The sequence below is a fragment of the Lonchura striata genome, chromosome 32 (assembly GCF_050655825.1).
Source record: "Lonchura striata isolate lonStrDom1 chromosome 32, ASM5065582v1, whole genome shotgun sequence".
In the NCBI taxonomy this organism is placed as follows: domain Eukaryota; kingdom Metazoa; phylum Chordata; class Aves; order Passeriformes; family Estrildidae; genus Lonchura; species Lonchura striata.
The window spans coordinates 6,767,230-6,791,900 of NC_140734.1; the positions used below are offsets into that span (position 1 = coordinate 6,767,230).

General features: G+C 64.9%; 1 protein-coding gene across 5 annotated transcripts in view; it reads left to right on the plus strand.

The window, feature by feature from the left end:
* The window catches only part of CHD3 (chromodomain helicase DNA binding protein 3), a 59,993-nt gene that overhangs the window by 34,018 nt on the left and 1,304 nt on the right, over positions 1–24,671 (plus strand). For 3 of the 5 annotated variants that reach the window (XM_085564173.1, XM_085564176.1, XM_085564177.1), the window contains 19 exons: positions 426–557; positions 1,224–1,341; positions 2,769–2,893; positions 3,755–3,986; positions 5,340–5,506; positions 6,466–6,643; positions 7,366–7,431; positions 8,875–8,960; positions 10,082–10,215; positions 12,283–12,427; positions 13,050–13,212; positions 14,110–14,222; positions 14,451–14,586; positions 15,762–15,860; positions 17,070–17,198; positions 18,012–18,120; positions 19,420–19,552; positions 20,409–20,604; positions 23,501–23,664. In XM_085564173.1, the coding sequence (XP_085420299.1) occupies positions 426–557; positions 1,224–1,341; positions 2,769–2,893; positions 3,755–3,986; positions 5,340–5,506; positions 6,466–6,643; positions 7,366–7,431; positions 8,875–8,960; positions 10,082–10,215; positions 12,283–12,427; positions 13,050–13,212; positions 14,110–14,222; positions 14,451–14,586; positions 15,762–15,860; positions 17,070–17,198; positions 18,012–18,120; positions 19,420–19,552; positions 20,409–20,604; positions 23,501–23,664 (2,625 nt within the window). Of the gene's footprint in view, positions 1–425; positions 558–1,223; positions 1,342–2,768; positions 2,894–3,754; positions 3,987–5,339; positions 5,507–6,465; positions 6,644–6,764; positions 6,799–7,365; positions 7,432–8,874; positions 8,961–10,081; positions 10,216–12,282; positions 12,428–13,049; positions 13,213–14,109; positions 14,223–14,450; positions 14,587–15,761; positions 15,861–17,069; positions 17,199–18,011; positions 18,121–19,419; positions 19,553–20,408; positions 20,605–23,500; positions 23,665–24,671 lie in introns of all 5 variants that reach the window. The other 2 variants (XM_085564174.1, XM_085564175.1) reach the window with 2 other exon arrangements.

Here is a 24,671-nt window from a genome sequence, read left to right on the forward strand (position 1 = left end):
GGGACACCAGGGACATGGGGACAGCCAGGGGTGTGGGGGGACACGGGGACATGGGGATGTGGGGACAGCCAGGGGGTGGGGGACACGGGGACACCCAGGGGTGTGGAGGGACACAGGGACACCAGGGACATGGGGACAGCCAGGGGATGTGGGGGGACATGGGGACATGGGGACAGCCAGGGGTGTTTGAGGGGTGACCCAGCGCTGTCCCCACGGGTGACCCGGCGCTGTCCCCACGGGTGACCTGGCAGTGTCCCCATGGCGCTGTCCCTGTGGGTGACCTGGCAGTGTCGTTTGGGTGACCCGGCGCTGTCCCCATGGGTGACCCGGCGCTGCCCCCACGGGTGACCCGGCGCTGTCCCCATGTCCCCACGGGTGACCCAGGGATGTCCCCACGGGTGACCCGGCGCTGTCCCTGTCCCCAGGAGTCCCCGAAGCTGCCGAGCGGCGCCTACGAGGGCGGGGCCCTGATCAAAGCCTCGGGGAAGCTGCTGCTGCTGCAGAAGATGCTGCGCAAGCTGAAGGAGCAGAACCACCGCGTGCTCATCTTCTCCCAGGTGGGACCCCAAAAACACCCCAAAATATCCCAAATTATCCCCAAAACCGCCCCCAGAACCACCGCCTGCTCATCTTCTCCCAGGTGGGACCCCAAAAACACCCCAAAATATCCCAAATTATCCCCAAAACCGCCCCCAGAACCACCGCCTGCTCATCTTCTCCCAGGTGGGACCCCAAAATACCCCAAATCCCCCCATTCTGACCAGTATGGGCTGTCCCAGCACCCCCAGTTCCTCCCAGTGTGCCCAGTACAGGGACCCCAGTCCCTCCCAGTCCCTCCCAGTCCTTCCCAGTGTGTCCAGTGCAGGGTTCCCAGTCCCTCCCAGTTGCTCCCAGTGTGCCCAGTGTGCCCAGTACAGGGTCTCCAGCCTCTCCCAGTCCCTCCCAGTCCCTCCCAGTCCCTCCCAGCCTCTCCCAGTCTCTCCCAGTCCCACCCAGTGTGCCCAGTGCAGGGTCTCCAGCTTCTCCCAGTCCCTCCCAGTGTGCCCAGTGCAGGGTCTGCAGTCCCTCCCAGTCCCTCCCAGTCGCTTCCAGTCCCTCCCAGCCTCTCCCAGTCTCTCCCAGTCCCTCCCAGTGTGCCCAGTACAGGGTCTCCAGCCTCTCCCAGTCCCTCCCAGTCGCTCCCAGTCCCTCCCAGTCGCTCCCAGTCTGACCAGTACGCGCAGATGACGAAGATGCTGGACCTGCTGGAGGATTTCCTGGACTACGAGGGCTACAAGTACGAGCGCATCGACGGCGGCATCACCGGGGCCCTGCGGCAGGAGGCCATCGACCGCTTCAACGGTAGGGAGGGGACGGGGACAGGGACACAGGGACAGGGACACAGGGACGGGGACAGGGGACAAGGGACAGGGATGGGGACAGGGGATGGGGACAGGGACACAGGGACAGGGACGGGGACACAGGGACAGGGACGGGGGACAAGGGACAGGGATGGGGACAGGGACAGGGGACAAGGGACGGGGATGGGGACAGGGACAGGGGACAAGGGACGGGGATGGGGATAGGGACAGGAACACAGGGACAGGGGACAAGGGACAGGGACAGGGGACAGGGACAGGGGATGGGGACAGGGACACAGGGACAGGGGACGGGACAGGGGACAGGGGACAAGGGACAGGGATGGGGACAGGGACAGGAGATGGACCAGGGCCCTGCGGCAGGAGGCCATCGACCGCTTCAACGGTAGGGAGGGGACGGGGACACAGGGACAGGGGATGGGGACAGGGACACAGGGACGGGGACAGGGACACAGGGACAGGGACAGGGACACAGGGACGGGGACGGGGACAGGGACAGGGACAGGGACAGGGGATGGGGACAAGGGACAGGGGACATGGGACAGGGAAAGGGAAAGGGACACAGGGACGGGGACAGGGGACAGGGGACAGGGGACAAGGGACAGGGATGGGGACAGGGACAGGGGACAAGGGACGGGGATGGGGACAGGGACAGGGGACAAGGGACGGGGATGGGGATAGGGACAGGAACACAGGGACAGGGGACAAGGGACAGGGACAGGGGACAGGGACAGGGGATGGGGACAGGGACACAGGGACAGGGGACGGGACAGGGGACAGGGGACAAGGGACAGGGATGGGGACAGGGACAGGAGATGGACCAGGGCCCTGCGGCAGGAGGCCATCGACCGCTTCAACGGTAGGGAGGGGATGGGGACAGGGGACAGGGGATGGGGGACAGGGACACAGGGACAGGGACAGGGGACAGGGGACAAGGGACAGGGACACAGGGACGGGGACAGGGACAGGGGACAGGGGACAGGGGACAAGGGACAGGGACAGGGACAGGGGATGGGGACAGGGACACAGGGACAGGGACAGGGGACAAGGGACAGGGGACAGGGATGGGGACAGGGACAGGAGATGGACCAGAGCTCTGCGGCAGGAGGCCATTGACCGCTTCAACGGTAGGGACGGGGACAAGGGACAGGGAGACAGGGACACAGGGACAGGGGACAAGGACACAGGGACAGGGATAGTGTCAGGGGACAGGGGGTGTGCAGGTGTCCTGGGGAATTCAGGTATTTTTGGGGTGAGTTTGGGGTGGTTTTGGGGTGAATTTGGGGTGTTTTGGGTCCGTCACTGACGCCGGGGGGGCAGCGCCGGGGGCGCAGCAGCGAGGGTGGGTTTGGGGTGGTTTTGGGGTGAATTTGGGGTGTTTTGGGTCCGTCACTGACGCCGGGGGGGCAGCGCCGGGGGCGCAGCAGTTCTGTTTCCTGCTGTCGACGCGGGCCGGGGGCCTCGGCATCAACCTGGCGACGGCCGACACCGTGGTCATCTTCGACTCGGACTGGAACCCCCACAACGACATCCAGGTGGGCACCGGGCACCTGTGCAGTGTCACCTGGGCAGTGTCACCTGGACAGTGTCACCTGTGCAGTGCCACCCCTGGCACCTGTGCAGTGTCACCTGTGCAGCGTCACCTGTGCAGTGCCACCCCTGGCACCTGGACAGTGTCACCTGTGCAGTGTCACCTGTGCCGTGCCATCCCTGGGCACCCTCCTGTCCCTGGTGTGTCCCTGGGATGTCCCCACCACGTCCCCATGATGCCTCCACAATGTCCCCATCCTCTCAGGCCTTCAACCTCGCTCCCCACCTCAGCCAGGGTGTCCCCCCATGTCCATAGGGTGTCCCTGGTGTGTCCCCATCATGTCCCCAGGGTGTCCCTGACCTGTCCTGTCCCTCACAGGTCTTCAGCCTTGCTCTCCACCTCAGCCAGGGTGTCCCCTCATGTCCCTGGGGTGTCCCTGGTGTGTCCCCACAATGTCCCCAGGGTGTCCCTGACCTGTCCCCTTCCTCTTAGGCCTTCAGCCTCGCTCTCCACCTCAGCCAGGGTGTCCCCTCATGTCCTTGGGGTGTCCCTGGTGTGTCCCCATCCCATCTGACCTGTCCCCTCATGTCCCTGGTGTGTCCCCATCATGTCCCCAGGGTGTCCCTGACCTGTCCTGTCCCTCACAGGTCTTCAGCCTCGCTCCCCACCTCAGCCAGGGTGTCCCCTCATGTCCTTGGGGTGTCCCTGGTGTGTCCCCATCCCATCTGACCTGTCCCCTCACGTCCTTGGGATGTCCCTGGTGTGTCCCCATCCCATCTGACCTGTCCCCTCATGTCTCTGGGGTGTCCCTGGTGTGTCCCCAGGGTGTCCCCAGGATGTCCCCTCAATGTCCCGTCCCTCGCAGGCCTTCAGCCGCGCCCACCGCATCGGCCAGGCCAACAAGGTGATGATTTACCGCTTCGTGACGCGGGCCTCGGTGGAGGAGCGGATCACGCAGGTGGCCAAGCGCAAGATGATGCTGACGCACCTGGTGGTGCGCCCGGGGCTGGGCTCCAAGGCCGGCTCCATGTCCAAGCAGGAGCTCGACGACATCCTCAAGTTCGGCACCGAGGAGCTCTTCAAGGACGAGAACGAGGGTGGGCCCCGCGCGGGCCGGGCCGGGCCGGGCCGGGCTGGGCTGGGCTGGGCCGGGCTGGGCTGGGCTGGGTCGGGCTGGGCTGGGCTGGGCTGGGCTGGGCTGAGCTGGATTCTGCTGGGCTGGGCTGGGCTGGGCTGGGCTGAGCTGGATTCTGCTGGGCTGGGCTGGGCTGGGCTGGGTCGTACTGGGCTGAACTGGATTCTGCTGGGCTGGGCTGGGCTGGGCTGGGCTGGGCTGGGTCGTACTGGGCTGAACTGGATTCTGCTGGGCTGGGCTGGGCTGGGCTGGGCTGAGCTGGATTCTGCTGGGCTGGGCTGGGCTGGGTCGTACTGGGCTGAACTGGATTCTGCTGGGCTGGGCTGGGCTGGGCTGGGCTGAACTGGATTCTGCTGGGCTGGGCTGGGCTGGGTCGTACTGGGCTGAACTGGATTCTGCTGGGCTGCGCTGGGCTGGGCTGGGTCGTACTGGGCTGAACTGGATTCTGCTGGGCTGGGCTGGGCTGGGCTGGGCTGAACTGGATTCTGCTGGGCTGGGCTGGGCTGGGCTGGGTCGTACTGGGCTGAACTGGATTCTGCTGGGCTGGGCTGGACTGGGCTGAGCTGGATTCTGCTGGGCTGGGCTGGGCTGGGCTGGGTCGTACTGGGCTGAACTGGATTCTGCTGGGCTGCGCTGGGCTGGGCTGGGTCGTACTGGGCTGAACTGGATTCTGCTGGGCTGCGCTGGGCTGGGCTGGGTCGTACTGGGCTGAACTGGATTCTGCTGGGCTGGGCTGGGCTGGGCTGGATCATGTTTGGTCATGTTGGGTTGGACTGGGTCCTGCTGGGTTGTGTTGGGCTTGGCTGGGCTGGGCTGGGCTGGGCCATGTTGGGTTGGACTGGGCTGTCTTGGGTTGGACTGGACCATGTTGGGTTGGACTGGGTCATGTTGGGCCATGTTGGTTGGTCTGGGCTGTCTTGGGTTGGACTGGACCATGTTGGGTTGGACTGGGTCATGTTGGGCCATGTTGGTTGGACTGGGCTGTCTTGGGTTGGACTGGGTCATGTTGGGCCATGTTGGTTGGACTGCGCTGTCTTGGGTTGGACTGGGCCATGTTGGGCCATGGTGGCCAAGCCATGTCACATCGCCTTGGGGTGTGACAAATCCATGTCAGGCCATGTTGGGATGTGACAAAGCCGTGTTGGGCCACGTTGGGATGTGACAAAGCCGTGTCACATCACCTTGGGACATGACAAGGCTGTGTCACATCACCTTGGGATGTGACAAAGCCATGTTGGGACATGACAAGGCCGTGTCCCATCACCGTGGGGCACGTCCGGCCGCGTCCCAGCGTGTCACACGCGTGGCCACGCAGGGGACAACAAGGAGGAGGACAGCAGCGTCATCCACTACGACAACGAGGCCATCGCGCGGCTGCTGGACCGCAACCAGGACGCCACCGACGACGCCGACGTGCAGAACATGAACGAGTACCTGAGCTCCTTCAAGGTGGCCCAGTACGTCGTCAGGGAGGAGGACAAGGTGTGCTGGGGACACCGGGGACACGGGGGGACGTGGGGGGACACGGGGACACCAGGGACACTGGGGACACCAGAGACACTGGGGACACGGGGGACAGTGGGGAACACTGGGGACACTGGGGATGTTGGGGACACTGGGGATATTGGGGACACTGGGGATATTGGGGACACTGGGGACACTAGGGGACATTGGGGGACACTGGGGACATTGGAGACACTGGGATCACTGGGGGACACAGGGGACATTGGGGACACCAATGGGGACACCGGAGACATTGGGGACACTGGGGACACTGGGGACACACTGGGGACATGGGGGGAAACGGGGATCACTGGGGACGCTGGGGACATGGGGGGACACTGGGGAAATTGGGGACACTGGGGACACTGGGGACACGAACATGGCAGAGCTGGGGGCCTGGAGGGGATGGAGAGAGGAGATGTTGGGCGGGTGGAGGACGTGGGGACGTTGGAGATGGTGGAGGTGGCAGCGATGGAGACAGTGGGGTGGGGACAGTGGGGTGGGGACAATGGGATGATGGAGTTGGGAACCCTGGAGAAGATGGAGATGATGGGGACAGTGGAGATGGGGATGATGATGGGGATGGTGGAGGTGATGATGATAGAGATGATGATGGAGATGATTGAGATGATGATGATGGTGGAGATGATGGAGATGATGATGGAGATGATTGAGATGATGATGATGGTGGAGATGATGGAGATGATGACGATGGGAATGGTGGAGATGATGATGAAGCTGGAGATGATGATGGTAACGATGATGATGGAGTTGATGATGATGATGGTGGAGATGCTGATGCTGGAGACACCAAGGACAGGGACACCAGTGCTGGGCACGCCGTCCCCAGCGCCGACCGACACGGCGCTGACCCCGGGTGACCCCGGGTGACCCCAGCTGACCCCGGGTGACCCCGGCTGACCCTGAGTGTCCGGCAGATCGAGGAGATCGAGCGGGAGATCATCAAGCAGGAGGAGAACGTGGACCCCGACTACTGGGAGAAGCTGCTGCGGCACCACTACGAGCAGCAGCAGGAGGACCTGGCCCGCAACCTGGGCAAGGGCAAGCGCGTGCGCAAGCAGGTCAACTACAACGACGCCGCCCAGGAGGACCAAGGTGGGCACTGGGGGGCACTGGGAGGGACTGGGATGGACTGGGAGGGACTGGGATGGCACTGGGATGGGACTGGTGGGGACTGGGATGGAACCTGGGCAAGGGCAAGCGCGTGTGCAAGCAGGTCAACTACAACGACGCTGCCCAGGAGGACCAAGGTGGGCACTGGGAGGGGCTGGGGGGGACTGGGACACACTGGGGTGGCACTGGGACACACTGGGGTGGCACTGAGGGGCACTGGGAGGGACTGGGATGGGACTGGGATGGCACTGGGATGGACTGGGATGGCACTGGGATGGACTGGGATGGCACTGGGAGGGAGTGGGATGGGACTGGGATGGCACTGAGGGGCACTGGGAGGGACTGGGCTGGACTGGGAGGGACTGGGATGGATTGGGATGGGACTGGGATGGCACTGGGAGGGACTGGGATGGCACTGGGATGGACTGGGATGGCACTGAGGGGCACTGGGAGGGACTGGGATGGCACTGGGATGGCACTGGGACAAACTGTGACACACTGGGTGGCACTGACACCCACCGGGGTGGCACTGGCACACACTGGGACAGACTGGGGACACACTGGGACACCCCAGGGTGACACTGTGACACACTGGGTGGCACTGACACCCACCGGGGTGGCACTGGGACACACTGGGACACACTGGGTGGCACTGACACCCACCGGGGTGGCACCGAGTGTCCCCAACGCTGCCGTGTCCCCAGACAACCAGTCCGAGTACTCGGTGGGCTCCGAGGAGGAGGACGAGGACTTCGACGAGCGGCCCGAGGGTGGGTGGTGGCCCAGGGGGTAAGGGTGGCCCCAAGGGGGTCAGGGTGTCCCCAAGGGGGTCAGGGTGGGCCCAAAGGGGTCAGGGTGGGCTCAAGGGGGTTTGGGTGAGCCCAAGGGGGGTCAGGGTGGCCCCAAGGGGGGTCAGGGTGGCCCAGGGGGTCAGGGTGCCACAGGGGGGTCGGGGTGGCCCCAGGGGGGTTTGGGACAGTGTCCCCAAGGGGGGTCAGGGTGCCAGGGGGGTTTGGGTGGCCCCGGGGGGGTCAGGGTGCCACAGGGGGATCAGGGTGCCATAGGGGGTTTCAGGGTCTCCCCAAAGAGGGTCAGGGTCTCCCCAAGGGGGGTCAAGGTGGCCCAGGGGGGTTTCAGGGTCTCCCCAAGGGGGGTCAGGGTGTCCCCAGGGGGGAGGTCAGGGTGCCATAGGGGGGCTCAGGGTGTCCCCAGGGTGGGGTCAGGGTGTCCCCGGGGGGGGTCAGGGTGTCCCTAAGGGGGGTCAGGGTGCCATAGGGGGGGTCAGGGTGTCCCCGGGGGGGGTCAGGGTGTCCCTAAGGTGGGTCAGGGTGCCATAGGGGGGGTCAGGGTGTCCCTAAGGGGGGTCAGGGTGCCATAGGGGGGGTCAGGGTGCCATAGGGGGGGTCAGGGTGTCCCTAAGGTGGGTCAGGGTGCCATAGGGGGGGTCAGGGTGCCCCCGGGGGGGTCAGGGTGCCATAGGGGGGGTCAGGGTGTCCCCGGGGGGGGTCAGGGTGTCCCCGGGGGGGTCAGGGTGCCATAGGGGGGGTCAGGGTGCCCCCGGGGGGGTCAGGGTGCCATAGGGGGGGTCAGGGTGCCATAGGGGGGGTCAGGGTGCCATAGGGGGCGTCAGGGTGTCCCTAAGGGGGGTCAGGGTGCCATAGGGGGGTCAGGGTGCCATAGGGGGGGTCAGGGTGTCCCCGGGGGGGTCAGGGTGCCATAGGGGGGGTCAGGGTGTCCCCAGGGGGGTCAGGGTGTCCCCGGGGGGGTCAGGGTGCCATAGGGGGGGTCAGGGTGCCATAGGGGGGGTCAGGGTGTCCCCGGGGGGGGTCAGGGTGTCCCCGGGGGGGTCAGGGTGCCATAGGGGGGGTCAGGGTGCCCCCGGGGGGGTCAGGGTGCCATAGGGGGGGTCAGGGTGCCATAGTGGGGGTCAGGGTGTCCCTAAGGGGGGTCAGGGTGTCCCCGGGGGGGTCAGGGTGCCATAGGGGGGGTCAGGGTGTCCCTAAGGGGGGTCAGGGTGTCCCCGGGGGGGTCAGGGTGCCATAGGGGGGGTCAGGGTGTCCCCGGGGGGGTCAGGGTGCCATAGGGGGGGTCAGGGTGTCCCTAAGGGGGGTCAGGGTGCCATAGGGGGGGTCAGGGTGTCCCCGGGGGGGTCAGGGTGTCCCCGGGGGGGTCAGGGTGCCGTGGGCGGGGCTGACCCCTCCCTCCCCCCCCAGGCCGGCGTCAGTCCAAGCGGCAGCTGCGGAACGAGAAGGACAAACCCCTCCCCCCACTGCTGGCCCGGGTGGGCGGCAACATCGAGGTGAGGGGACAGGGGACACCTGGGGACACCAGGGTCACCTCTGGGGACACCCCGGGGACACCTGGGGACACCAGGGTCACCCCCAGGGACACCCCGGGACACCAGGGTCACCCCTGGGAACACCCCAGTGACACCCCGGGACACCAGGGTCACCTTTGGGGACACCCCGGGACACCAGGGTCACCCCTGGGGACACCCCAGGGACACCCCGGGACACCAGGGTCACCCCTGGGGACACCCCGGGACACCAGGGTCACCTCTGGGGACACCCCAGGGACACCCCGGGACACCAGGGTCACCCCTGGGGACACCCCAGGGACACCCCGGGACACCAGGGTCACCCCTGGGGACACCCCAGGGACACCCCGGGACACCAGGGTCACCTCTGGGGACACCCGGGGACACCCCGGGACACCAGGGTCACCTCTGGGGACACCCTGGGGACACCAGAGTCACTCCCGGGGGGTCAGGGCGTGCTCGGACACCTGAGGGACCCCCCAGCACCTGGGTCCCCAACTGAGGGACCCCACTGTCCCCTGCGTGGGGACAGGGCTTGGGGGGGCTCTGGACAGCCATGTCCCCAAGGTCCCCAGTGTCCTCAGTTTCCCCAGTGTCCCCAATCCCCCCAATGTCCCCAAGGTCCCCAATGTCCCCAAGGTCCCTGATGTCCTCGATGTCCCCAGTGTCCCCAATGTCCCCAATGTCCCCAGTGTCCCCGATGTCCCCTCGATGTCCCAGGTGCTGGGGTTCAACACAAGGCAGCGCAAGGCCTTCCTCAACGCCGTCATGCGCTGGGGGACGATGGCAGGGTGTCACCTGTGTCCCCTGTGTCCCCCGTGTCCCCCTGACCCCCCAGTGTCCCCAATGTCCCTGATGTCCCCGATGTCCCCAATGTCCCCGATGTCCCCGATGTCCCCTCAATGTCCCAGGAGCTGGGGTCCAACACGAGGCCTTCCTTAACACTGTCATGCTCTGGGGGACGATGGCAGGGTGTCACCTGTGTCCCCAATGTCCCCTGTGTCCCCTGTGTCCCCCTGACCCCCCTATGTCCCCGATGTCCCCAACGTCCCCTCGATGTCCCCGATGTCCCCGATGTCCCCAACGTCCCCTCGATGTCCCAGGTGCTGGGGTTCAACACGAGGCAGCGCAAGGCCTTCCTCAACGCCGTCATGCGCTGGGGGATGCCCCCCCAGGACGCCTTCACCTCCCAGTGGCTCGTGCGGGACCTGCGGGGCAAAACCGAGAAGGAGTTCAAGTAGGTGACAGCGGGGACAGCTGGGGACACCAGGGACGGGCGGTGGCACCGCGGAGGGGCGGCGGGGCCAAGGGCAGGCGGTGGCAGCAGGGATGAGTGGTGGCATCGAGGACAGGTGGTGGCATCAAGGACAGGTGGTGGCATCAGGGATGAGTGGTGGCATCAGGGATGAGTGGTGGCATCAAGGACAGGTGGTGGCATCGAGGACAGGTGGTGGCATCAGGGATGAGTGGTGGCATCAAGGACAGGTGGTGGCATCGAGGACAGGTGGTGGCACCAGGGACAGGTGGTGGCATCAAGGGTAGGTGGTGGCATCAGGGATGAGTGGTGGCATCAGTGGCAAGTGGTGGTATCAAGGATGGGTGGTGGCATCAAGGACAGGTGGTGGCATCAGGGACAGGTGGTGGCACCAGGGACAGGTGGTGGCATCAAGGACAGGTGGTGGCATCAGGGACAGGTGGTGGCACCAGGGACAGGTGGTGGCATCAGGGACAGGTGGTGGCAGAGTAGCGAGGTGTCCGTGTGTCCCCACGTTCTCTGTGTCCGTTTGTCCCCATGTCGGTTTGTCCCCATGTCGGTTTGTCCCCATGTCGGTTTGTCCCCATGTCCTTATTGTCCCCGTGTCCCCTCGTCTTCCTGCGTGTCCCAGTGCCCTCCATTGTCCCCTGGTGTCCCCCTGGTGTCCCCCTGGTGTCCTGTGTCCCCCAATGTCCCCAGTGTCCCTGATGTCCCCAATCCCCCCAGTGTCCCCAGTGTCCCCAATGTCCCCAATGTCTCCAATGTCCCTGATGTCCCCCGATGTCCCAAATATCCCCGGTGTCCCCAATGTCCCCCCAATGTCCCCAATCCCCCCAGTGTCCCCGATGTCCCCAGTGTCTCCAATGTCCCCGATGTCCCCAATGTCCCCCATGTCTCCAATGTCCCTGATGTCCCCAATCCCCCCGATGTCCCCGATGTCCCCAATGTCCCCCATGTCTCCAATGTCCCCGATGTCCCCCATGTCTCCAATGTCCCTGATGTCCCCAATCCCCCCAATGTCCCTGATGTCCCCCATGTCCCCCATGTCTCCAATGTCCCTGATGTCCCCAATCCCCCCGATGTCCCCGATGTCCCCGTGCCACGTGATGAGCCCTTACTCAGCCGAGCGCCGCCGCTGTCGGTGTTCCTGGGGACCGGACGAGGCCGTGTCCCCCTCAGCCCGACACAAAGCCACCCCCGATGTCCCCAATGTCCCCTCGGGGGGCCGGGTGTGGCCCAGGGGACGCCAGAGCGGTGGCAGCTCCCTGCCCCGACCGGCACAGCCCCCACGGGCGCCGTGACGAGGGGACGGGCTGATGGCGCGGGGACAGCGGGGACAGCAGGGACAGTGGGGACACTGGGGACATCGGGACACTGGGGACACTGAGGACACTGGGGACACTGGGGACATCGGGACAGTGGGGACATCGGGACAGTGGGGACATCAGGGACACTGGGGACATCAGGACATTGAGGAGACATTGGGGACACTGGGGACGTTTGGGACATGGGGGGACACTGGGGACAGCATCTGTGGGGACAGTGACCCCGGGGCAGGGTGTATGGGTGCAGTGGTGGCACAGGGGGTGGCACAGGCAGGGGTGGGTGGCAGCGACCCTGGCAGGGGCAGTGGCAAAGGCAGGGGTGGTGGCACGGCGGTGGCACAGGGGTGGGTGGCAGTGGCACAGGGGTGGGTGGCAGCGGCACAGGGGTGGGTGGCAGTGGCACAGGGGTGGGTGGCAGCCCCCCTGGCACAGCAGTGGTGGCACAGGGGTGGGTGGCAGCGGCACAGGGGTGGGTGGCAGTGGCACAGGGGTGGGTGGCAGTGGCACAGGGGTGGGTGGCAGCCCCCCTGGCACAGCAGTGGTGGCACAGGGGTGGGTGGCAGCGGCACAGGGGTGGGTGGCAGCCGCCCTGGCAGGGATGGTGGCACAGGGGTGGGTGGCAGTGGCACAGGGGTGGGTGGCAGCCGCCCTGGCACGGCGGTGGTGGCACAGGGGTGGGTGGCAGCCGCCCTGGCACGGCGGTGGCCCTGAGCGCTGTCCCCAGGGCCTACGTGTCCCTGTTCATGCGGCACCTGTGCGAGCCGGGCGCCGACGGCTCCGAGACCTTCGCGGACGGCGTCCCCCGGGAGGGGCTGTCCCGGCAGCAGGTGCTGACCCGCATCGGCGTCATGTCCCTCGTCAAGAAAAAGGTACGGGACAGCTGGGACAGCCTGGGGACACGGCTGGGACAGCTGGGACAGGCTGGGGACACAGCTGGGACAGGCTGGGGACACGGCTGGGACAGCTGGGACAGGCTGGGGACACGGCTGGGGACACGGCTGGGACAGGCTGGGACAGGCTGGGACAGGCTGGGGACACGGCTGGGACAGGCTGGGACAGGCTGGGACAGGCTGGGACAGGCTGGGGACACGGCTGGGACAGGCTGGGACAGGCTGGGACAGGCTGGGACAGCTGGGGACATGGCTGGGACATGGTTGGGACAGCTGGGACAGGCTGGGACAGACTGGGGACACACATGGTGGACCCAGAGACAGCCTGGGGACAGCCAGAGTTTCTGGGGTGAGTTTTTAGCGGTTTTGGGGTTGTTTTCACGGTTTTTGGGGTTTTTGACCCCCATTTGTCCCCCCAGGTGCAGGACTTCGAGCACATCAATGGCCGCCGGTCCCTGCCCGAGCTGGGCACTGGGGGGTTTTGGGGTGGATTTTTAGGGTTTTTGGGGTTGTTTTTAGGGATTTTGGGGTGGATTTTTAGGGGTTTTGGGGTTGTTTTTAGGGATTTTGGGGTTTTTGACCCCCCCGTTTGTCCCCCCAGGTGCAGGAGTTCGAGCACATCAACGGCCGCTGGTCCCTGCCCGAGCTGGCCCCCGAGCCCAGCGCCGACTCCAAGCGCTCGTCCCGCGCCTCCTCCCCCGCCAAGACCGGCCCCCCCAGCCCCGAGCAGAGCGGCCCCCCCAGCCCCGCGCCCCCCACGCCCGGTACCCACTGGGGACACGGAGGGGACACGGCTGGGGACAGGGGGACAGGGATGGGGACAGGGGTGGGACAGGGGGACAGGGATGGGGACATGGCTGGGACACGGCTGGGACACGGGGACAGGGATGGGGACATGGATGGGACATGGGGACACGGCTGGGGACAGGGGTGGGGACATGGGGACAGGGGTGGGACATGGCTGGGACACTGGGACAGGGGTGGGGACATGGGGACAGGGGTGGGACATGGCTGGGACACTGGGACAGGGATGGGGACATGGGGACATGGATGGGGACACAGCTGGGGACATGGGGACAGGCATGGGGACATGGGGACATGGCTGGGGACAGGGGATGGGAACACGGGGACAGGGATGGGGACACAGCTGGGGACATGGGGACATGGCTGGGGACAGGGGATGGGAACACGGGGACAGGGATGGGGACACAGCTGGGGACATGGGGACATGGATGGGGACACAGCTGGGGACATGGGGACAGGCATGGGGACACAGATGGGACATGGGGACAGGGGTCAGGACATGGGGACAAGGATGGGGACAGGGGTGGGGACATGGGGACACGGCTGGGACACGGCTGGGACACTGGGACAGGGATGGGGACACAGCTGGGGACACGGGGACAGGGATGGGGACACAGCTGGGGACATGGGGACAGGGATGGGAACATGGCTGGGACACAGGGACAGGGATGGGGACACTGGGACAGGGATGGGGACACAGCTGGGGACACGGGGACAGGGATGGAACTTGGCTGGGGACAGGGATGGGGACATGGGGACAAGGATGGAGACACAGGGACATGGGGACATGGGCTGAGGACATGGCTGGGGACAGGATGGGGACAGATGTCCTGATGTCCAATGTCCCCTGTCCCCAGCCACGCCGGCGCCCAGCGAGCGCGGGGAGGGGCCAGGGCCACCCCCGGACAGGGACGAGGGTGACACCAGGGACGAGAAGGAGCCCAAAGGGCCCGAGAAGATGGAGACAGATGTGAGTGACACAACCCTGTCCCCAGCCCTGTCCCCAAACCTGTCCCCACCACGTCCTCCCTGTTCCCAGTCACGTTCTCCTTGTCCCCAGCTCTGTCCCATCCCTGTCCCCCGCGCTGTCCTCGCCCTCCTGTCCCCTCCCCACCATCCCCCCGTCGCTGTCACCCCCGGAGGGGGGTGATGTCCCCATGGGGACACGGGGGGTGACAGCCCCGCCCTGTCCCCGCAGCCCCCTGTCCCCGAGGTGCCACCGTCGCCGGGCGATGGCAGCGAGGCCGAAGGGCCCCGCAAGGGGGACGAGGAGGAGGGGCCCGGCCACAGGGACCCCGAGGCCGAAGGGGCCCCGGCCCGCGAGGAGCGGCCAGGTGAGACCCCCGGGAACCCCGAATCCCAGGGAGCCCCAAATCCCAGATACCCCGAGTCCTGGGGAGCCCCAAATCCCAGATACCCCGAATCCCAGATACCCCGAATCCCAGGGAGCCCCAAATCCCAGATACCCCGAATCCCGGGGAGCCCCAAATTCCAGATACCCCGAATCCCAGGGAGCCCCAAATCCCAGATACCCCGAATCCTGGGGAGCCCCAAATTCCAGATACCCGAATCCTGGGGAGCCCCAAATCCTGGATATCCCAAATCCCAGATACCCCGAATCCCGGGGAGCCCCAAATCCCAGATACCCCAAATCCTGGGGAGCCCCGAATCCCAGATACCCCGAATCCTGGGGAGCCCCAAATTCCAGATACCCGAATCCTGGGGAGCCCCAAATCCCAGATACCCCAAATCCTGGGGAGCCCCAAATCCCAGATACCCGAATCCTGGGGAGCCCCAAATCCTGGATATCCCAAATCCCAGATACCCCGAATCCCAGATACTCCGAATCCTGGGGAACCCCGAATCCCAGATACCCGAGTCCCAGATACCCCGAATCCTGGGGAACCCCAAATCCTGGATATCCCAAATCCCAGATACCCTGAATCCTGGGGAACCCCAAATCCCAGATACCCCGAATCCTGGGGAGCCCCAAATCCTGGATATCCCAAATCCCAGATACCCTAAATCCTGGGGAACCCCAAATCCCAGATACCCTGAATCCCGGGGAGCCCCAAATCCCAGATACCCTGAATCCCGGGGAGCCCCAAATCCCAGATACCCCGAATCCCAGATACTCCGAATCCTGGGGAACCCCAAATCCCAGATACCCCAAATCCCGGGGAGCCCCAAATCCCAGATACCCTGAATCCCGGGGAGCCCCAAATCCTAGAAACCCCGAATCCCGGGGAGCCCCAAATCCCAGATACCCTAAATCCCAAAACCTCAAATCCCAGAACCCAAAAACTCCAATCCCAAACCCCAAAAACCCCAGAACCCAGAACTCCAAACCCCAGAACCCCAAACCCCAAGAACCCCAAATCCCAAAAACCCCAAACCCCAAATCCCCAATCCCAAACCCCGAACCCCAAACCCCAAAAACCCCCAATCCCAAACCCCAAAAACCCCAAACCCCCAATCCCAAACCCCGAGCCCGCCGCCGCCCCGGCAGGGCCCGAGGCCGAGAAGGTTCCGGGGCTGGACAAGGGGGACGAGAAGACCCCGGAGGAGGAGCCCAAGGAGCGCCCGGGAGACCCCGACCCCAAAAGAGGTGCGGGGGCGGGGCTTGGAGGGGGCGGGGCTTGGAGGGGGCGGGTGTGGTTTGGGGGTGTGGCCTAACCCACCCCTTATTTCTTATTGGCTGCTTTTCGGGGGGTCTGGGGGTGTTTTGGGGGGCTCAAAGGGGGTCAAGCCTGTCCCTGTGCCCCCAAAATGTGTCCCTGACCCCCCCAAACTGTCCCTGAACCCCCCCCAGACCTGTCCCTGAACCCCCTAAATGAGTCCCTGACCCCCTAAATGAGTCCCTGACCCCCCAAAGTGTCCCTGTCCCCCCAAACTGTCCCTGTCCCCCCAAACTGTCCCTGCCCCCCAAACTGTCCCTGTCCCCCCAAACCTGTCCCTGCCCCCCCAAACCTGTCCCCCCAAACTATCCGTGCCCCCACAAAGTGTCCCTGCCCCCCAAACTGTCCCTGTCCCCCCAAACCCGTCCCCCCAAACAGTCCCTGTCCCCCCAAACTGTCCCTGCCCCCCCAAACCCATCCCCCCAAACTGTCCCTGCCCCCCCAAACTGTCCCTGTCCCCCAAACTGTCCCTGTCCCCCAAACCCGTCCCCCCAAACTGTCCCTGTCCCCCCAAACTGTCCCTGTCCCCCAAACCCGTCCCCCCAAACTGTCCCTGTCCCCCCAAACTGTCCCTGCCCCCCCAAACCTGTCCCCCCAAACTGTCCCTGCCCCCCAAACTGTCCCTGCCCCCCCAAACCCGTCCCCCCAAACTGTCCCTGCCCCCCCAAACTGTCCCTGTCCCCCAAACTGTCCCTGTCCCCCCAAACCTGTCCCCCCAAACTGTCCCTGCCCCCCCGGAATGAGTCCCTGTCACCCCAAACTGTCCCTGTCCCCCCAAACTGTCCCTGTCCCCCAAACTGTCCCTGCCCCCCAAACCCGTCCCCCCAAACTGTCCCTGCCCCCCAAACCTGTCCCCCCAAACTGTCCCTGCCCCCCAAACTGTCCCTGCCCCCCAAACCCGTCCCCCCAAACTGTCCCTGTCCCCCCAAACTGTCCCTGTCCCCCAAACTGTCCCTGCCCCCCAAACCTGTCCCCCCAAACTGTCCCTGCCCCCCCAAACTGTCCCTGTCCCCCAAACTGTCCCTGCCCCCCCAAACCTGTCCCCCCAGACTGTCCCTGTCCCCCAAACTGTCCCTGTCCCCCCAAACTGTCCGTGCCCCCCAAACCCGTCCCCCCAAAGTGTCCCTGTCCCCCCAAAGTGTCCCTGTCCGCAGAGGAGCCGAGGGCCGAGCGGGAGCCCCGGCCGGAGCCGCGGCCCAACGGCCGCCGGGAGGACAAGGCCGAGAAGCCGCGGTTCATGTTCAACATCGCCGACGGCGGCTTCACCGGTGAGCGCCGGGACACCGGGGACAGCTGGGGACACTGGGGACAGCTGGGTACACCGGGGACAGCTGGGGACACTGGGGACACCGGGGACACCGGGACAGCTGGGGACACTGGGGACACTGGGGACACTGGGGACAGCTGGGGACACTGGGACATCGGGGACACTGGGGACAGCTGGGGACACCGGGGACAGCTGGGGACAGCTGGGGACACCGGGGACACCGGGACACCAGGACACTGGGGACAGCTGGGGGCAGCTGGGGACACCGGGGACACCGGGGACAGCTGGGGACACAGGGACACCGGGGACAGCTGGGGACACTGGGGACACCGGGGACAGCCGGGACACCGGGGACACTGGGGACACTGGGGACAGCTGGGGACACCGGGGACAGCCGGGACACCAGGGACACCGGGGACACTGGGGACACCCCCAGGACACCAGGGGACACCCAGGACAGCGGGGACAGCGGGGGATACACTGGGGACACTGGGGGACACCCGGGACACCCAGGACACTGGGGACAGCTGGGGACACCGGGGGACAGCCCCGGGACAGCCAGGGGATACACCGGGGACACTGGGGGACAGCTGGGGACAGCTGGGGGACACCCAGGACAGCTGGGGACACCAAGGGACAGCTGGGGACATCCCAGGGGACAGCCTGGGGACACCCGGGACAGCTGGGGACAGCCAGGGATACCCAGGGGACACCCGGGCGACATCCAGGGACAACCAGGGACACCCGGGTACACCGGGGGACACCTGGGGACAGCCAGGGACACCGGGGGACCCTGACCCGCTGTCCCCGGCAGAGCTGCACACGCTGTGGCAGAACGAGGAGCGCGCCGCCATCTCCTCGGGGAAGCTCAACGAGATCTGGCACCGGCGCCACGACTACTGGCTGCTGGCCGGGATCGTCCTGTATCCTTGGGGATTGGGGGTGTCACCGGGATTTGGGGTGTCACCCGGGGATTTGGGGTGTCACTGGGATTTGGGGTGTCACCGGGATTTGGGGTGTCACCAGGGGCTGGGACAGTGACACTGTGTGAGGGTGGCACTGGCACCAGGCTGCTGGCCGGGATCGTCCTGTATCCTTGGGGATTTGGGGTGTCACCGGGATTTGGGGTGTCACCGGGATTTGGGGTGTCGCCCTGGGATTTGGGGTGTCACTGGGATTTGGGGTGTCACCGGGATTTGGGGTGTCCCCAGGGGATTTGGGGTGTCAGCAGGGCTGGGACAGTGACATTGTGGTGAGGGTGACAGCACGATGAGGGTGACAGCCAGGAGAAGATGACACGATGAGGGTGACAGTTAGGAGAGGGTGACACAGTGAGGGTGACAGCCAGCAGAGGGTGACGTCCATTCCTGGTGTGCTGTGTATAGGGGACCTTGGGGACAGCGAGATGTGACGATGCAGTGACAGGTGACAGGGTGACACAGTGACACATTGACAGGGTGACACGGTGACACGGTGACGGTTCTTAGCGCACAGCCACGGCTCCATGTGCTGTGTATGGGGGATGCTGGGGACAGGGTGACAGGTTGACAGGTGACACAGTGACAGGGTGACAGTGACAGGTGACATGGTGACAGGTGACACGGTGACAGGTGACACAGTGACAGGGTGACACGACACGGTGACAGGGTGACACAGTGACAGGTGACAGGGTGACACGGTGACACGGTGACACAGTGACACAGTGACAGGTGACACAGTGACACAGTGACAGGTGACACGGTGACAGGGTGACACGGTGACACGGTGACACAGTGATATAGTGACAGGTGACACAGTGACAGGGTGACACGACACGGTGACACAGTGACATGGTGACACAGTGACACAGTGGCAGGTGACACAGTGACGGTGACACGACACGGTGACAGGGTGACAGAGCGACAGGTGACACGGTGACATGGTGACAGGTGACACGGTGACACGGTGACATGGTGACAGGGTGACACGGTGACATGGTGACAGGTGACACGGTGACACGGTGACATGGTGACAGGGTGACAGTGACACGGTGACACAGTGACACAGTGACAGGTGACACGGTGACAGGTGACACGGTGACACGGTGACAGTCCTTAGCGCGCAGCCACGGCTCCATGTGCTGTGTATGGGGGATGCGGGGGACAGGGTGACGCGGTGACACATTGACAGGGTGACACAGTGACAGGTGACACGGTGACACGGTGACGGTCCTTAGCGCGCAGCCACGGCTACGCGCGCTGGACCGACATCCAGAACGACGGCGCCTTCGGGGTCATCAACGAACCCTTCAAGGGCGAGGCCTCCAAGGGCAACTTCCTGGAGATGAAGAACAAGTTCCTGGCGCGCCGCTTCAAGGTCAGCGCCGGGGACACCGGGGGGACACCGGGGGGACACCGGGGGGACACTGGGGGAGGTGACACCGGGGGGACACCGGGGGGACACCGGGGGGACACCGGGGGGTTGACACCGGGGGGACACCGGGGGGACACCAGGGGGTGACACCGGGGGGACACCGGGGGGACACCGGGGGGACACCAGGGGGTGACACCAGGGGGTGACACCATGGGGGTGACACCATGGGGGTGGCACCATGGGGGGACACCGGGGGGGTGACACCATGGGGGTGACACCACGAGGGGCTGGGAGGAGCGGGACGGGAGCCGAGGGTGCTCGGACACCACCGGCAGCTGGGTGGGGGCTGCGGGTGTTGGGCGAGGCCAGGGCTGGGCACCCGGACACCGGGGTGCTCCAACCGGACACCTGGGTGCTCCAGGTGTTGATGGGGTCAGGGTGGGGCCCACCAACACCTGGATCCTCCGGATGTTGGGTCTCCCCACCCCCTGGACCCCCTCCCCACCCCTGCTGACCCCTCCCCACACCCCCTGACCCTCCCCCACCCCCTCCCAACCCCCCCGACCCCCTTCCCACCCCCACTGACCCTCACCCACCTCCGCTGACCCCTCCCCACACCCCCTGACCCCATCCCCACACCCCCTGACCCCCTGCTGACCCTCACCCACCCCTCCCCACCCCCTCCCCACCCCCTCCCCACCCCCCCTGACCCCTCTCCACCCCCCCTGACCCCCTCCCCACCCTCCCTTGACTCCCTGCTGACCCTCACCCACCCCCCTGACCCCTCCCCACCCCCGCTGACCCCATCCCCACCCCGCTGACCCTCACCCACCCCGCTGACCCCTCCCCGCGCCCGCAGCTGCTGGAGCAGGCGCTGGTGATCGAGGAGCAGCTGCGGCGCGCCGCCTACCTGAACATGACGCAGGACCCCGGGCACCCCGCCATGGCGCTGAACACGCGCTTCGCCGAGGTCGAGTGCCTGGCCGAGAGCCACCAGCACTTGTCCAAGGAGTCGCTGGCGGGCAACAAGCCGGCCAACGCCGTGCTGCACAAGGGTAAGCGGCGGCCGGGCCGGCGGGCGCGGCGCGCGCGGCTCTGAGCGCGGCTGTGAGCACAGCGCGCGGCTGTGAGTGCTGCGGCTGTGAGCACAGCGGCTGTGAGCGCGGCGGCTGTGAGTGCTGCGGCTGTGAGCGCTGCGGCTGTGAGCGCGGCTGTGAGCACAGCACGCGCGGCTGTGAGCACAGCGCGCGGCTGTGAGCGCGGCTGTGAGCGCCGCGCCTCTGTACGCGCTGCCTGGCAGCCATTAAACTCGCCTTTGCTCCAACGCCGCCTCCCGCTGTCTCCTTGCTCCGCGGGCGCGGCCGGGCGGGCGCGACGGGCCGAGTAAGGGCGGAGTAACGGCGGAGTAAAGTGCTAGTGAGGGAGGAGTAAAGTGTTAGTGAGGGCAGAGTGAACTGTTAGTGAGGGAGGAGTGACGGCGGAGTGAAGTGAGAGTGAGGGCGGAGTAACGGCAGAGTAAAGTGCGAGTGAGGGAGGAGTAAAGTGCTAGTGAGGGAGGAGTAAAGTGTTAGTGAGGGCGGAGTAAAGTTCTAGTGAGGAAGGAGTAATGGCGGAGTGAAGTGTTAGTGAGGGAGGAGTAACAGCGGAGTAACATGCGAGTGAGGGAGGAGTAACGGCAGAGTAAAGTACTAGTGAGGGCGGAGTGAGGTGCTAGTGAGGGCAGAGTAACGGCAGAGTAAAGTGCTAGTGAGGGTGGAGTGAAGTGCTAGTGAGGGAGGAGTAACGGTGGAGTAAAGTGCTAGTGAGAGCGGAGTGAAGTGTTAGGGCGGAGTGAGGGTGGAGTGAAGTGCAAGTGAGGGAGGAGTAAGGGAGGAGTAAAGTGCTAGTGAGGGTGGAGTAAGGTTGGAGTAGGGTCGGAGTAAAGTGTTAGTGAGGGCAGAGTAAAGTGCTAGTGAGGTCGGAGTGAGGTCTGAGTGAAGTCCAAGTAAGGTCGGACTAAAGTCCTGGCAAAGTCAGAGTAAAGTCCCAGTAAAGTCCAAGTAAGCTGGGATTGAGATCGGAGCAAAGTCCTAGCAAAGTTGGAGTAAGGTCCAAGTAAAGTCCAGATAAGGTCTGAGTAAAGTCAGAATAAGGTAGGTGTAAAGTAGAACTAAAGTCCGACTAAAGTTCCGACTGAAGGCCTGGTAAATTCTGAGTAAGCTCGGAGTAAAGTCAGTGTAAGGAGGGCGGCGCGTGGAGGGGCTGTGGCTTGGCGCTGAGGCTCTGCTGAGTAGCTGTGGTGTAAAGCTGGAGTATGTCCCCGGTGCGTCCTGTGTGTATCTCTGGAGTAGTTTACTCCTCGGTCCCTTCTCCTTTCCCTCCCTCCCTCCCTCCCTCCTCGCCCGGGGGTTTGGTGGAGTATCCCCGGAGTATCCCCGCAGTGCATGCTGCGAGTAAGGCTGGAGTAGCGCCGGTGTGAGCCCGGAGTATCCCCGGTGTAACCAGTGAGAAACCCAGAGGACTCTGGAGGGATGAGCTGAGTAAACCCAGAGTATCCCTGGTGGATTTAATGCCAGGAGTATCCCCTGAGTGACTCCGGAGCAGACCCGGAGCCGCCTCTGTGTGTCCGAGGAGTAGCCACCGAGTATCCACCGAGTAGCCGCAGAGCAGCCTGGTGTGTGCAGGCCTGCAGCGAGGCAGGAGTAACCCTGGAGTGTCTCTGGAGTACCCGAGGAGTATCCCCAGAGTGTTGAGAGTAACCCTGGAGTGTCTCTGGAGTACCCAAGGAGTATCCCCAGAGTGTTGAGAGTAACCCTGGAGTATCTCTGGAGTACCCGAGGAGTATCCCCAGAGTGTTGAGAGTAACCCTGGAGTATCTCTGGAGTACCCGAGGAGATACTCGGAGTAAGGAGCACACCTGGGGTATCTCCACTGTGGGCGAGGCGCGCCCTGAGTAAGACAGGAGTACACCTTGAGTAAGTCAGGAGTACCCCCAGAGTAACTCCATAGTACCCCCCGAGTACCCCCAGCCTACTCACACCCCTCCCCCGTGCAAGTGCAACCCCCGAGTAAGCTCTGAGTACCCCCTGAGTAACTCCCAGCTCCTCCCCCTCCCTCTCCCCACCCCTGTTCTCACGTGAGTATCTCCCACGCACCCCCTCCCTGTGAGTAACCAATGAGTAAGCTGTGAGTGACCTATGAGTGACCCATGAGTAACCCCTGATTAACCCTGAGTAACCCCTGAGTGACCCATGAGTAACCCTTGAGTAACCCCTGAGTAAGCTGTGAGTGACCCATGAGTAACCCCTCAGTACCCACCGAGTAACCCCCGAGCACCCCCGAGGAACCTGCGAGTAACCCCTGAGTAACCCCACCGAGTACCCCTGAGTAACCCCTGAGTGCCCCCCGAGTAACCCCTCAGTAACCCCTCAGTAACCCCCTCAGTACCCCGTGAGTACCCTGTGAGTACCTCGTGAGTACCCCCCGAGTAACCCCTCAGTAAACCCCTCAGTACCCCGTGAGTACCCCCGGGTACCCCATGAGTACCCCCCGAGTACCCTGTGAGTACCTCATGAGTACCCTGTGAGTACCCTGTGAGTACCCCGTGAGTACCCTGTGAGTACCTCGTGTGTACCTCGTGAGTACCCTGTGAGTACCTTGTGAGTACCCCCCAAGTAACCCCTCAGTACCCTGTGAGTACCCCCGAGTACCCCGTGAGTACCCCCCGAGTACCCCCCGAGTACCCTGTGAGTACCCAGTGAGTGAGTACCCCGTGAGTGAGTATCCCCCGAGTACCCCCCGAGTAGCCGGTGAGTGAGTACCCCGTGAGTGAGTACCCCCTGAGTACCCCCTGAGTACCCCCCGAGTACCCTGTGAGTACCCCGTGAGTGAGTTCCCCCCGAGTACCCAGTGAGTACCCCCCGAGTAGGCGGTGAGTAGGCGGTGAGTAAGGGTGTCTCTCTTGGCGGGCAGTGCTGAACCAGCTGGAGGAGCTGCTGAGCGACATGAAGGCGGACGTGACGCGCCTGCCGGCCACGCTGTCGCGCATCCCGCCCATCGCCGCGCGCCTGCAGATGTCGGAGCGCAGCATCCTCAGCCGCCTGGCCAGCAAGGGCGCCGAGAGCCACCCCCCGCCCGTGAGTGACACTGTCACCCTGTCACATTGTCCCCGTGTCACCCTGACACCCTGTCACACTGTCACCCTGTCACACTGTCACACTGCCACCTCGGCATCCTCAGCCGCCTGGCCAGCAAGGGCGCCGAGAGCCACCCCCCGCCCGTGAGTGACACCCTGTCACATTGTCACATTGTCACCCTGTCACACTGTCACTGTGTCACACTGTCACACTGTCACCCTGTCACACTGCCACCTCGGCATCCTCAGCCGCCTGGCCAGCAAGGGCGCCGAGAGCCACCCCCCGCCCGTGAGTGACACCCTGTCACATTGTCACATTGTCACCCTGTCACACTGTCACTGTGTCACACTGTCACACTGTCACACTGTCACACTGTCACCCTGTCACACTGCCACCTCGGCATCCTCAGCCGCCTGGCCAGCAAGGGCGCCGAGAGCCACCCCCCGCCCATGAGTGACACCGTCACCCTGTCACATTGTCACCCTGTCACCCTGTCACACTGTCACCCTGTCACATTGTCACACTGTCACCCTGATACCCTGTCACCCTGTCACCCTGACACACTGTCACCCTGACACCCTGTCACACTGTCACCCTGTCACATTGTCCCCGTGTCACCCTGTCACACTGTCACCCTGTCATATTGTCACCCTGTCACATTGTCACCCTGTCACACTGTCACCCTGTCACCCTGTCACCCCACCGTGGGGACATTGGTATTGTCCCCCTGTCACCCAGCCCCAGGGACATTGTCCACGCCTCGGGGACAGCCCTGACCCTGGGGACAGCCTGTCCTGAGGACACCCCTGGCTGTGGGGGTGGCAGCAGGAGGTGACCCCAGGAGGTGACAGTGACGGGGTGACCCTGGGAGGTGACATTGGAGAGGTGGCACTAGGAGGTGACGGGGAGGGTGACACCATGGGGTGACCCCGGGAGGTGACAGCATGGGGGTGGCACCAGGAGGTAACACTGGGAGGTGACCCCAGGTGACCCTGGAGGTGACAGTG